The sequence below is a fragment of the Opisthocomus hoazin genome, chromosome 15 (genome assembly GCF_030867145.1).
Source record: "Opisthocomus hoazin isolate bOpiHoa1 chromosome 15, bOpiHoa1.hap1, whole genome shotgun sequence".
Classification (NCBI taxonomy): domain Eukaryota; kingdom Metazoa; phylum Chordata; class Aves; order Opisthocomiformes; family Opisthocomidae; genus Opisthocomus; species Opisthocomus hoazin.
The window spans coordinates 593631-606183 of record NC_134428.1 but is presented as its reverse complement, the minus strand read 5'-3'; the positions used below and the strand labels follow the sequence as shown (position 1 = coordinate 606183).

The following is a 12553-nucleotide window of genomic DNA, read 5'->3' as shown; positions in this document are numbered from 1 at the left end:
TAAAAACAGAGAAAAGTGCTATTTTTTTTTTTTGAATGAGGAGCTGTTTAGAGAAAAACAATGTTACTTTAGATTGTCTGGAAAATCCCAAATACCCCTCGGTAGCTCTAAGATATGATTCTTGAACATGGCTCCGTTTCCATGTAGAAGATGTCCTGATCTTGTAGCAGGCTTAGGAGGGGTGTGAGAAACCCCTGCACTGAGAACCCACAAAGTATTGAACAAGTCTAATAACTTACATTTATTCTAATAGATGTTGAATTGTGCTAATGCTATGCTAAGCAAAACCTTCCTGTGACTTCAATATATTACATACCTGGTCATTAGCTAACTGTAGACAATGCAGCCAATAACTATCTTAATCAGACCACAGGCAGATCATCTAAATGTATTTTATTGCTAGGGCACTGATAACTGGATGATTTTCACAAAGAAATACCTTAGGGCAGGAGTATCTTGGCTACACAAGGAAATTACTGGAGGCTATCAGGGTTGCAAAGTCTTGCTAAATATCAATGGGATGTGAGTTAGTGGTACAGATACTTGCAAAAATTGTTTATCCAAGTTTTCTTTAAGTTACACTATTTTCCAGTAGACCTTTTGGAGTCTAGCCTAGCCCTTCCACAACTATGCAAGCCATAATTTTTTCCAGTCTGTAGTTCTTCATTTTTGAATCCTGATGTCTGCGATCACCTGGCCGAGCAGCTCAAACTGCTCTTCTGTTAGATTCTATTCCTTATTTTTCTGTCAACATGTGATTATGTTTGTTACCTTACTTCAAACTTTTTTCTCCAGTCATTGACTTTTTCTTGACTTTCTATCTGAATCATGCAGTTCTACTTTGCTATTTCATCTTTCCCAGTCACCCTTCCAGCTGCAGTCTGGAGAAAGAATTGACACAGTGTATATTAAACTTCCCACCCTTCTTGCTGTCCCATTGCCCTGCCCCTGAACCTTCTGAGGATAACAACAGGAAAAAATTGCTTACAAATATAATCCTTTACTTCCATAGAGGGCTTAAAAAAGGAGGAGAAGACCCGTCAAGAATTAGAAAAAGCTAAAAGAAAACTTGATGGTGAAACAACAGACCTACAGGACCAAATAGCTGAGCTGCAAGCCCAGATTGAAGAACTGAAGATCCAGCTGGCCAAGAAAGAGGAAGAACTGCAGGCTGCTCTTGCTAGGTCGGATCATGATGGAGCTTTATGACTACAGAAGTGTGGTAGAAACCTACTTTCCCAGACAGAATGTCAGCTGACTGCAAACTGATGAGTTAAAACTGGGAGTGTTCAAGCAGAAGCCAGTTCATGTTTGTACTACAGCATCTCCAGACACCTGTGTGTTTTGCGTAGACAGGGCAAAAAAGGAACTCAATCTTTCATCACCATCCTTGCTCTATAAAGCTCCAAAACCAATGTTTCATCAGGGCTTAATAGCACTTTGGCTCTGGAAGCTTTTTAGTCTCCCAGAGTTCAGCCTCAGGAGGGGGAAAAAACATGTAATCGTCGAGAGTGTTCTTAGTTCGTCCAAATACTGGATAATGTCTGTCCAACTCAATCAAAGATCTGTGTGGTAGTCTCGCAGCCACATGTTATAAACTAAACACCACCTGAGTTTTCTGAGTAATGATCTCTAACTTTGCAGGAAGAGACAGTCCTACAGACAAGGGTGCATTTTTGGGAGTGTTGAGGTCTACAAAACTGGAATACCTGAATGCAAACTGGAAAGCTTGATCATTCCAGTAGTGCATCTGTAGTACCTGGGGCACTGCGCTCATTAGGATCTTGAGAATAACAGTGCAGTAGTGGCTTTGTCTGTGAAATTTTAGGAGGTGGATTTTGTTCAAGTGGGAAAGATGAGTTATTTTTTGAGTACATAACTTATACTAGACTTATGAGAAGAGATCTGAAGCTATGAAATATCATTAACTGTTGTGGTTCTGTTTAACAGAGGTGATGAAGAAGCAGTTCAGAAAAACAACGCACTGCAAGTGATAAGAGAGTTGCAGGCTCAAATTGCAGAACTGCAGGAGGATCTTGAATCTGAGAAGGCATCTCGCAACAAGGCGGAAAAGCAGAAAAGAGATTTAAGTGAAGAGCTGGAGGCTTTAAAAATTGAACTAGAAGATACCTTGGATACCTCTGCAGCACAGCAAGAGCTGAGGTAGGATCATGTGTCTGTATAAGCAGGCACCATTAAAATTCACCTTGAATTTACAAAAGACTAAAATGTTGATTTTTGATAACTATTGATGCTTCCTCTAGGACAAACCGAGAGCAGGAGGTGGCTGAATTGAGGAAAGCAATTGAAGAGGAAACCGAAAACCATGAAGCACAGATCCAGGAAATCAGGCAGAGGCATGCTACTGCCCTGGAAGAGCTCTCTAAACAACTGGAACAGGCCGAAAGGGTGAGCAGAAAATTAATTACAGAAATACATTTTTCAGCTTCAGGACTTTTATAAGTAACATCAGTGGCGTGGTCACTTCCAGTGATATCTGCAGATCTAAATTGTCCTCTGTACATACTTAACTACTGCAGTTGAATCAAATATATCCTGCTGTTTGAACATATAGCAACTTTTCAGATAGATGCCAAGACTATCTAAAAGTGTTTGTTAGACCTGGAAACAGTGCACCTAGAGATAAGTTGATGTAGTACTTTTGTGGGAATTCTCGAGCAGCCTATGTGTTTATTTGGTGAAAAGCAGTTCTCTGCCTAAGCGAACTGCGGAATGGTTCCAAATAAAGTAATTGTCATGTCGACACTCACAAATAACAAACTGTGAGTACGGGTAGCGTAAAAGTTCTTCCAGCCACTCTTCACTTTATGCTTGTACCGTGACCTCCAGTGCTAGATATCTGTGGAGTATCTTGCTGATTTGCAGAGTTCTATTGTGTCTCTGGTAACCCCTGCCAGAGCAGAGGAAGCGGCACACCTGGACAACGTGGTTCCTACTAGTGCAGCTTCAGTGTCTTTGTTCAGAAGTAGAATTAATCCAACACTGCCAAAGAAAAAAAAAGTATCTCTAGCTTGTAAAATTTTATTTCTAGTCATTCACAGATATATGGGTGGACAGTTCATATACTGTAGTAATATTTTTGTGTAGGAATATTTCAGAAGCCTCCTTAGTTTAAAATACTACGTGAGAAATATAGTAGTTAAATCTGATGGAAATTATAGTTTATTCACCTGAAAATCTTACGTGTTTCCTGTGCTCTTTATTCATTAAATATTCTCAATAAGAGCATAAAAAGACAGAAGAATACCCTACAATCTTAAACAAAGGTCCTGTGATAAGATTGTCAGTTCTGGCAATATAGTAAGAATGGCACTTAAACATCCCTTATGGCAATTACTACCTTTTTAAAAAGGTTTTTGACAAATGTCAGTGCAGTGGTGAAAAGTGCTTTATTATGCACTTCCAGGCTGCTATGCCTACTAAAATCAGGGCAGCTGTAGCTGATATCTTTCCTTTTATTTCTGTGAGATGAGGCATGCTGATCTGTTAATGGGCACATTCCTTCCTGCTCAGTGCTACTCACATGGTCCTTTTACAGCACTGACATCCCAGATCTTACTGAATTCATAGAAATATCTTCTGGTCCTCGCTGTTACCTGTGATATCTGAGAGTGGATTAACTTGCATTACCTTAATTTTTTTGGCTAACATATGCAAAATGTTACACAGCAGGATTTTAAATGCTCCCTACTTACAACTTGCTGAGCAGTTGTTTTATCTTTGAGCTTATAATCCTGATTTGCTGGACTGAATATTTTTAGCAGAAAACTTTATTGATATGTAAAAAAGTGTTGAAGTTCTTCCTTTTTGTTTTTCCTAGTTCAAAGCAAATCTTGAAAAAAACAAGCAAGACCTAGAGTCTGACAACAAGGAGTTGACCTGTGAAGTGTGGGTACTGCAGCAGGTCGAGGCAGAGTCTGAACATAAGAGGAAGAAGCTCGATGCTCAGGTGCAAGAGCTAACTGCTAGGGTCACAGAAGGAGAAAGAGTGAGGGTGGAGCTGGCGGAGAAAGCTAACAAGCTGCAGGTAAGGCTGTATGGAATTGCTAAACTGCTGAACTATACACAAGAAAGTAAAAGCTTTAACCATATACAGAAGTGGCTAGGAGGAATGACTATCAAAGATGCAGCTAGGTCTACAGGAATGGGGACTGTAGTTGATGTGGGAGGCGATCTCAGTCATGTACTCGTGTACTTGAGTGGCTTGAAAGCGGTGACACACCTCAGATAGCTGGAGAGCCATGACATGAATCCTGAACTTTTTGGACTATGTAAGAATCACAGTGGCTTTGAAGTACATGGCTTCCCATTTTGGAGACCAAATCCTGTAGGAGGCTCTGCTGACAGCTGGCCTACAGGTTTTTGGCTTGGATGTGGAGTTGAGTAGAGTGGGCTGAGCTCATTTGTAGGCTTGAGCAAAAATGTACTGATTGATGATGGCCACACGTTTCCTTTTGTGCTTCAAAAGGAACTTGACAGATAGGGATTGCAAGTAAAGGGCTGTTCCTCTGCGAAATGGAGAAAACAGACAAAATGCAGTCAGAGCTGACTTCTTAGCCACAGCAAAGAGTATTATGAGTAAATCAAGCTAAAGTGCTTGAAAAAGGGAATGGCCCCATTCTTTTTGGGGGAAGCATTTTGGCAGTCTCTCACTGTATATACAAGTAGCATAGCCTAAAATAGCAAGAATTGGCACCTGGCATTGACCTTTTCTCTTGCAGTGATGCTTTAAACCCAGCTGCCACCCTGATAATCCTTGAATTAATGGTACTGTAAAATACACGGTCCTATAAAATACATGATCCTATAATGAAAAATAGCTTTAAATTTGACTGCAGATGTTGGAATGACATGCTCTGGTAATATCATGGCTAACTCTTATTATGTTCTGTCTTAAGTTCAGGACTGACACATTTCTAACCAAACTTCAGTATTCTTAGCTTGTTGTACCTGGGATGTGTTGTTGTCTTGCCTTCCATGGAATTTGTTGAGGTTTTGTGTTCCGTGTCAGATGTAGGCTTTGCCATGGATCTGCTGCGCGTTATTACCTTTAGACTGCTTGCTTTGCAGAACGAGTTGGATAATGTCTCAAGTCTCCTGAAGGAAGCAGAGAAGAAAGGCATTAAGTTTGCCAAAGATGCGGCTAGTTTGGAATCTCAGCTTCAGGATACACAGGTGTGTGTGCAGTGAAGCTTGAACTTAGCGCTGAAGCTTTGTTCCTCATTGAAATGCTAACTGCATAACAGAAAATACATTTTCATTCATGGTTTGGAAAGCCCCATGGGTAGAAGCTGTATTTCCTATTGAAGTCTAGTGAAATGCGATGTATGATGATTGCTCAGCTACATGTGGAGCCAGATTTTCATTATCTAAGATTTACTGCTTGATAGACTGTAGCCTTTCAGTTTCTCTTTTTTATTTCTTAGTCTCTGTGGGAGATAAGTATTAAGTCAAAAAAACCTTTCCAAGTAGGATGTTAATGCAAATAAGGTCCTTGGGGTGTGTGAAAGGCACGAGGGACAATACCCTGTCTTTTACTGACTTAGGCTGAAGTTCTTTACTGACTTCAGCTTAAGTTGTTGAAACTGCCAGTGTTTGTTTTTTGGGTTAAATAATGCAGCTTGATACATGTATTCATCACTTAAATATACTCTTTTTTTTTCCCCTGTATAAAAATGCTAATGGTGACTATTTGAGTAATGTTCATTACAGTTGGAGAGTTCTGTGAGGAACAGGGTGGGGGAAGAGAGGGCTGGTGGTTACACTTTTCATTAGTCTCGGTTATGACAGAAGTTTCCACTGCCAAATTACAGCTGTCTTTAAACTGACCTTTACATTTAAGCAATGCAGTGAATCTTGAAAGCATGCTGTCATTGCAGGATTTGTTGCTATATATTCGTCTCAGGTGGTTTAAAATAGGGACTCTATATGCTTGTCGGAAAAGAAAGATATATTTTGAAGACAACTGCTGTGCTTGTCCCTTTGAAGATAGAAAAGTATCATCCATTGGCTTCTATGAACAGACAGTGGCATGGATTCTCTGAGAATAACGCTTCATAAAGGCTTAAGTGTGCCCCAAATGACTGAGCAGTACCTTTTTGAAAACCCAAATTACGGATGGCTTCATAAGCATGTCGTTGTACAAAACTGCTGAGAGAAAAATAATCAAACCTGAACCTCCAAGTAGAGTAATGGAGGGTGGTGGGCCAAGGCCACACTTAACACGCTATGAACCAAACGGAACTTTGAATATGCCTGTTTGTGTAACAGGAGCTGCTTCAGGAAGAAACCCGCCAGAAACTCAACCTGAGCAGTAGGATTAGGCAGCTGGAAGAGGAGAAGAACAACCTGCAAGAGCAGCAGGAAGAGGAAGAGGAGGCCAGAAAGAATTTGGAGAAACAGATGCTTGCCTTACAATCACAGGTAAGCTGTTGTACATGGCAAGACTTCTGTAAGGGCTGCATGTTCCAGGTGAGATGAATTGGTCTCCTAAACCTCTTGGAAAAATGTCATGTAACTTGCACGTATGCTCTACCACACTTTGGAATAAAATTTTCCATGGACTTTCTCAATTGCCATAGTGACCAGTACAACTAACTGCAGTGGACAGGACTTTCCCCTACTTGGACTCCTGTTAGCTCATAATTTTTGTGTTACTCTAGCTAGCAATAACACCTAGTTTTGTACTTTTGACTCTTTGCCTTTCTTTCCTTTTCATGATGTACCAAGGAACATTATATTCTTTTATTTAATTTCAGTTGGCTGATGCTAAGAAAAAGGTAGATGATGACTTGGGAACCATTGAAGACTTGGAGGAAAACAAAAAGATATTACTGAAGGACGCGGAGTCCTTAAGCCAACGCCTAGAGGAGAAGGCAATGGCTTATGACAAACTGGAAAAGACAAAGAATCGCCTGCAGCAAGAGCTGGATGACTTGATGGTAGACCTAGATCATCAGCGCCAGATTGTTTATAGCCTGGAGAAAAAGCAGAAGAAGTTTGATCAGGTAGTCTAGTTTCCTGTCATCTTGCTGATTTCTATGATTTTTAAATGGCATCTTGTTTGTGTTGATTGATAAATCTTTTGGGAGCAGCTTGGCCTTTGTTAGGAGTAACTTGTTGCTTCTAATTTCAGTGAGCTAAATGCCATCTTGGAGTCTTGTTAGATCAAGTAATAAGCTCTTTTTATATAAAAAAGAAATTCTATTGGAACAAAACCTTCAGACTATTATTGTAATCCCTCAGGATAGACTAAGAAAGGGTGTGAAGACTGAACGATGGAAATAATAGGAAAATTATTTCATCTTTATTAGTAGATTGCTTTCCTCACCTCATTCCAGAGTAGCTGTAGCTGCTTTCTTACTAGCCTTTGGATCAAGACTGAGAGACTAGACAGCTTCTGAATGCCAGTTAAACTTAGAGCATTAACCACTTCAGTGACTAAAACACCTCTGAGGCAGGAAGGACCTGATTATAGAACTGATGAGATGGATTAATTATTTCTTATATTCAGATGCTGGCAGAAGAAAAGAACATTTCTGCCAGATATGCAGAGGAAAGAGATCGTGCTGAAGCAGAGGCAAGGGAGAAGGAAACCAAAGCACTGTCTCTGGCTCGGGCTTTGGAAGAAGCCCTGGAAGCTAAGGAAGAGTTTGAAAGACAGAACAAACAGTTGCGGGCAGATATGGAAGACTCAATGAGCTCGAAAGATGATGTGGGCAAAAATGTAAGTAACTTTCCAGACCCTATTTTGTTATGAACTGCACAGGGAAAAACACAGGAAAATTCCCTGGTTGGAGAAGTGTTTTTGACACAAATATGGAACGTTTTGAGGCTGATTTGTAACCCAAAATTCTGGAGGAATTAATGCTCAGAACACGAGGGTGGTCTCTATTAAGATGAGGCCTGTTCAAAAGATGTGAAGACTTGGAGAGCAGCAGTTGCTGGCCAAATGCCTAATGGCACTTGTGCTGGATTTAAGAGCTTGTCTTACTACTACTACTTTTTCTCTGTGAATATTGCACAGCTCATCTCTCCATTCATCTGCACGGATGTTTGTTTGGTTCTCTAATCTGTATCTTAGAGATGCTGCTCTCCCTCTTCTGATTGTCCAGTTTGGAGCATCACAAAGTGTAGTGTACTGAGTTCATATAATGTCTACTTTTGCTGTTAACTGCTGATTTTGAGAGGGTCTGATTAATGTTTGTGGCTTAGGTCCATGAACTGGAGAAATCAAAAAGAACCTTAGAGCAACAGGTTGAAGAGATGAGGACTCAGCTTGAGGAACTGGAAGATGAACTGCAGGCCACAGAAGATGCTAAACTTCGTCTGGAGGTGAACATGCAAGCTATGAAAGCCCAGTTTGAGAGAGATCTGCAAGCCAGAGATGAACAGAATGAAGAGAAAAAGAGGGTGCTGGTTAAACAAGTATGTATCTTACTGTGCTTCATAGTGGGAAGGGCGTGATGATCTTTTGACAAAGCTCTATGGCTTTGAGAACTTGCTACCAGGAAAATAAAACTCTGTGCTTAAAGATCCCATCCTATAGAAGTCCCAAGCACAGATCTTTACCAACAATACAATAGGTCTTGTTGTGGATTAGCCACTGTTAATGTTAATGTGCCAGTGATGGTCCTCCAATTCAACTGTACCTTGCCTCAAAAGCACTCAATATGCAAGTAGATTTGGCTGTTGCTGCATGGGTGTCCTTCAAGCCCGTCCTGTTTGGTGTACAGCAACAAATCCATGGATGCCGACATAGACTGAAAGACTGTAATTAAGTGAACAGTTTCTTAAATGAAAAACATAGCAAAGATTCCAGATTTGCCAGACTTGAGTCTCTTCAGATCTGCTTTATGATACTAGAATTCTAAAGAAATGCCTTTAAAATTTCATGCTTGTAGGAGAAGATAGATCTAAATTAACATTTCTAAAGCTTTAAGGAAAAAGCACCTAATATTTGAAGATTTATCACAAGAAAACAAAAACTTACTGAGAATCACCTGTATAGAGATCTCCTAGAAATAAATAAAAGCATTGACCTGGAAGGCTTTTGAAGTTCCCTGCAACGCTGAATTGCTATTGTCTTGCACTGGACAAGAGCTCCTGACCTGGCCTGAGGAGGGAGGCTTGATTCAAAAGAAACATATTCCTTCATGTTGGTAACCTGTGGCACTTCTGGCTCACTTTTATTGTTGTATGAGTTCATCTTAGTTCTTGTTAGTTGCTTTCTTAGATACTTTGCTTCTCTGTTTTCTTTTGAAAAAAAGAAAAGTTGTTGGTGTATACATTCTAGTAGCACATCTGTTTCAAAGAGAATTATTTCTTTTTTTTTTTTCTTGAGAATGTGTGGTGATTCTATGTCGTATTTTCCTCTTAGTGGTTCGATCAGAATTAGCAACATCTGCCCGCAAGTCATACCTAAATGTAGACAGATGTACTGGGCCAGAAGCTGATCATGAAGTAGCTGAACAGATGAAATGGAAATGCTTCAGATGCTGAGCTCGTTTCTTTATTTTCCTTTTGTCAGTTCAGAGATCTCTGCTTCCAGTTTGTGGATTTTTTTGCCGTCTGCAGTGTCTTCCCATGTAGCTTGAGTTCTGTAGACTCTTCGAATCGAGTAATGCTAATTCTGATCTGCAAAGGCCTTTTGGATTCATCAGCCATTTTGTTAGGATTTTGTGTTTGCTCTGTTCCTGGAGCTTGAGCCTGTTAAATCCCTTGATTTCACAGGTGCGAGAGCTGGAGGCAGAACTGGAAGATGAGCGCAAACAGAGGGCTCTTGCTGTGGCAGCCAAGAAGAAAATGGAGATGGATATGAAAGACCTGGAAGGTCAGATAGAAGCTGCAAACAAGGCTCGAGATGAAGCAATCAAACAGCTACATAAGCTCCAGGTAGGCACAGCAAATCAGCTGAGCTGCTTTCCCTCCTGCTGACAGTCTGTCAAGGGTGCTGCTTTTCGTTACATGCATTTGTAGTGTGAAGGCAAGAAGGAGTATCAGACTCAGCTATGCTGGCATACGTCACAGTATCTGGCCTGAACTTATCAGCCACTCAAAACTCCTCTCATCCTTTTGTTGCTAAGGAGTTAAGATTGTCCCCCACATACTTCTATTCAAAAGTCATCATTTTCAAAGCTTTGCATAAGGATTTACTGAGGATTGCTTTTGAGGCTGAATCTTTAAAATTTATGGTTGTTTGTATCTTTGAATTGACTGATTTCAGCTCAGCTCTTGCTGATTGCTACTTCCTCTAGTTGAGGAAGCCAAAAATGCTCCAGAGAAATAGGAGGAGTAAATTTTAGTTGCTTTGAAAAAGCTCCAAGATGCCTATTCTTTTTAGATTGGCAAGAAGAATCCAGTACTTGTGTCAAGGATCTATTTCCCATTCCCAGAGAAATACTCCGTCTTTAGTAGAGGTCAGTTTTCCCAAGGCTTTCAGTGCCATGGCCCAAAGCTGCAGGAGTATGAGGCCATGGCAAGACCATGTAAAGCATAGAGCAAACTGCATTGCCTTTCTGCCCTGTCCACTCTATTCCTTGGCAATCCTACTTCAACTGAATGAGGGCTATTTTGGAACTTGGTCCAGGCGCTGGATGAGAAGGGAATGGAGATTAAAGCAAGAAATGCTGGTACCTAGCAGTAGCGGCTTCTCTATTCCCAGAGGCTGAGTCAGTTACAGAGTTCATACCTGATCTCTGTACACTTTCATGCAAGCACCTGAAATAAGTGGTCTCATGACTAGTGGTATTGCGAAGATGCAGGTACAACTTAAATGCAGTTTCTCTAGCTTTATTCTTTTAGCATCTGAAGTCAAACTTGTGTGAATTTGAATTAAGATATCAGTCTGTGTTAAGTGTCTTACGGGAAGGATAAGTATGTGCTTCTACGTTATATGTGTAAAATGGTGAATTGTGGTACTTCTACACTGAGAAGTTTCTTACCTTGAGTACTTGTAATAGGTTTTATCAGTCAATTTAAGTAAATAGGTTTGTTTTTTTCCAAGACAATTGCAAGAGCATTACCTATCTACTACAAAGGTATCTCTACTACCTCGACTAGAGGTTTTTTCCTACAAGAAATATACTAATAAATGAAGTGAAGTCTTCTAATGGGATATTTCTGATGAGGAGTGAGTGATGGAAAGATGAGAAAATGAAGGGTTTAGACTGAAAGAGGGTAGAATTAAATTGGATATAAGAAAGAAATTCTTCACTCTGAGGGTGATGAGGCACTGGTCCAGGTTGCCCAGAGAAGCTGTGGCTGCCCCCTCCCTGGCAGTGTTCAAGGCCAGGTTGGATGGGGCTTTGAGCAGCCTGGAAGGTGTCTCTGCCCATGGCAGAGGGATAGAACTCTGATCTTTAAAGGTCCTGTCCAACCCAAACCATTCTATAATTCTATGAAAATAAGAACTGAAAATAAATATATTTAAGTGGAATGAATCCACTTTAGGAGGAAGGTCTTGCCTCCTAAGGGCAAAAAAGCTTCAGAGCTACTAATAAATCTTGTGGTTGTCCTGCTGTATCATGGCTTATTCTTTCCTCTGCTCTCCAATTGCAGGCTGAAATGAAAGACTACCAGCGGGAGCTAGAAGAAGCCCGTGCATCCAGAGATGAGATCTTTGCACAGTCCAAAGAAAGTGAAAAGAAGCTCAAAGGTCTTGAAGCAGAAATACTCCAGCTCCAAGAGGTGAGATTGAAATCCAAGAAATCTGTTTTTCTTTCTAGAGAAAAGGGGAAGGCCAGAGTGTGTTTGTTTTTTTTTAAAAAAAAAAAAAGTAAAAAGCCATTCAGTGAGTTGAACAGAAAAGTGGGAGCCTGGAGATGTTTCTCTTCCTCTCTGCCCCAGGTCATTAGTGAGCTTCTTATAGCTTTGTAGGAATCCTTCTAGTAGTCTGGACTTCCTTTCCCTGCCTGGGTAGCAGGGAAGCCTTACTACTGCTTAAACAGATTTCAAGCCTCACTAAAATTTGCAAGGTGGTTTGAGAGTCTCTGGAAGCTGTGGTGCACAGTTGTCAGTACTAAAACTGGTCACTGGAAGTATATAAAAACCTAACAATCTGTCCAGTACCTCAGTGGACCATGTAAGTCTGTGGAGGTTTATCTCTCTGCTATCTGAGGTCCTCATGCCTTTCTTTTACGGGCATCTGTTCCCTCATTGTTGACAATTCATGTAAGAGCTCCAAGTCGTGCTACATATCGCTGTCACTTATCTCCGATTATCTCCGTTGTCTGCCACAAGGTTAAACGTTTGAGGTTTGAAGGCAACAGAATTGCCTTGTGTGAGAGACGGCCTCTTTTTGCCCTGTTAGCTGCAAAGGTTGAAGCAATCACTCAGCTTACACTGTACTTAATGTTTGAGACTTTTACCTACAACTTACTAGAGCTTCTCCATGTCATTCTTTCACAGACTTCAAACTTGTCAGTCTTGCACTTGCAGTGCATTAGATTGTGTCCTTCTTGGTGAATGTCTGGGTGTTTCTACCACTCAATACAATTTCACAATACAAGATTCAGCGCTGTTATACTTTTGT

At 40.6% G+C, this 12553-nt stretch overlaps 1 protein-coding gene across 1 annotated transcript in view; it reads left to right on the top strand.

Annotated features, from left to right (window-relative positions):
• The window catches only part of LOC142363299 (uncharacterized), a 42919-nt gene that overhangs the window by 25780 nt on the left and 4586 nt on the right, over nt 1-12553 (top strand). Inside the window, exons 8-18 of the mRNA XM_075436811.1 lie at nt 1013-1184; nt 1951-2163; nt 2265-2409; nt 3842-4048; nt 5092-5196; nt 6292-6444; nt 6780-7028; nt 7535-7747; nt 8236-8448; nt 9754-9915; nt 11581-11709. Of these exons, the coding sequence (XP_075292926.1) occupies nt 1013-1184; nt 1951-2163; nt 2265-2409; nt 3842-4048; nt 5092-5196; nt 6292-6444; nt 6780-7028; nt 7535-7747; nt 8236-8448; nt 9754-9915; nt 11581-11709 (1961 nt within the window). The remainder of the gene's footprint in view (nt 1-1012; nt 1185-1950; nt 2164-2264; nt 2410-3841; nt 4049-5091; nt 5197-6291; nt 6445-6779; nt 7029-7534; nt 7748-8235; nt 8449-9753; nt 9916-11580; nt 11710-12553) is intronic.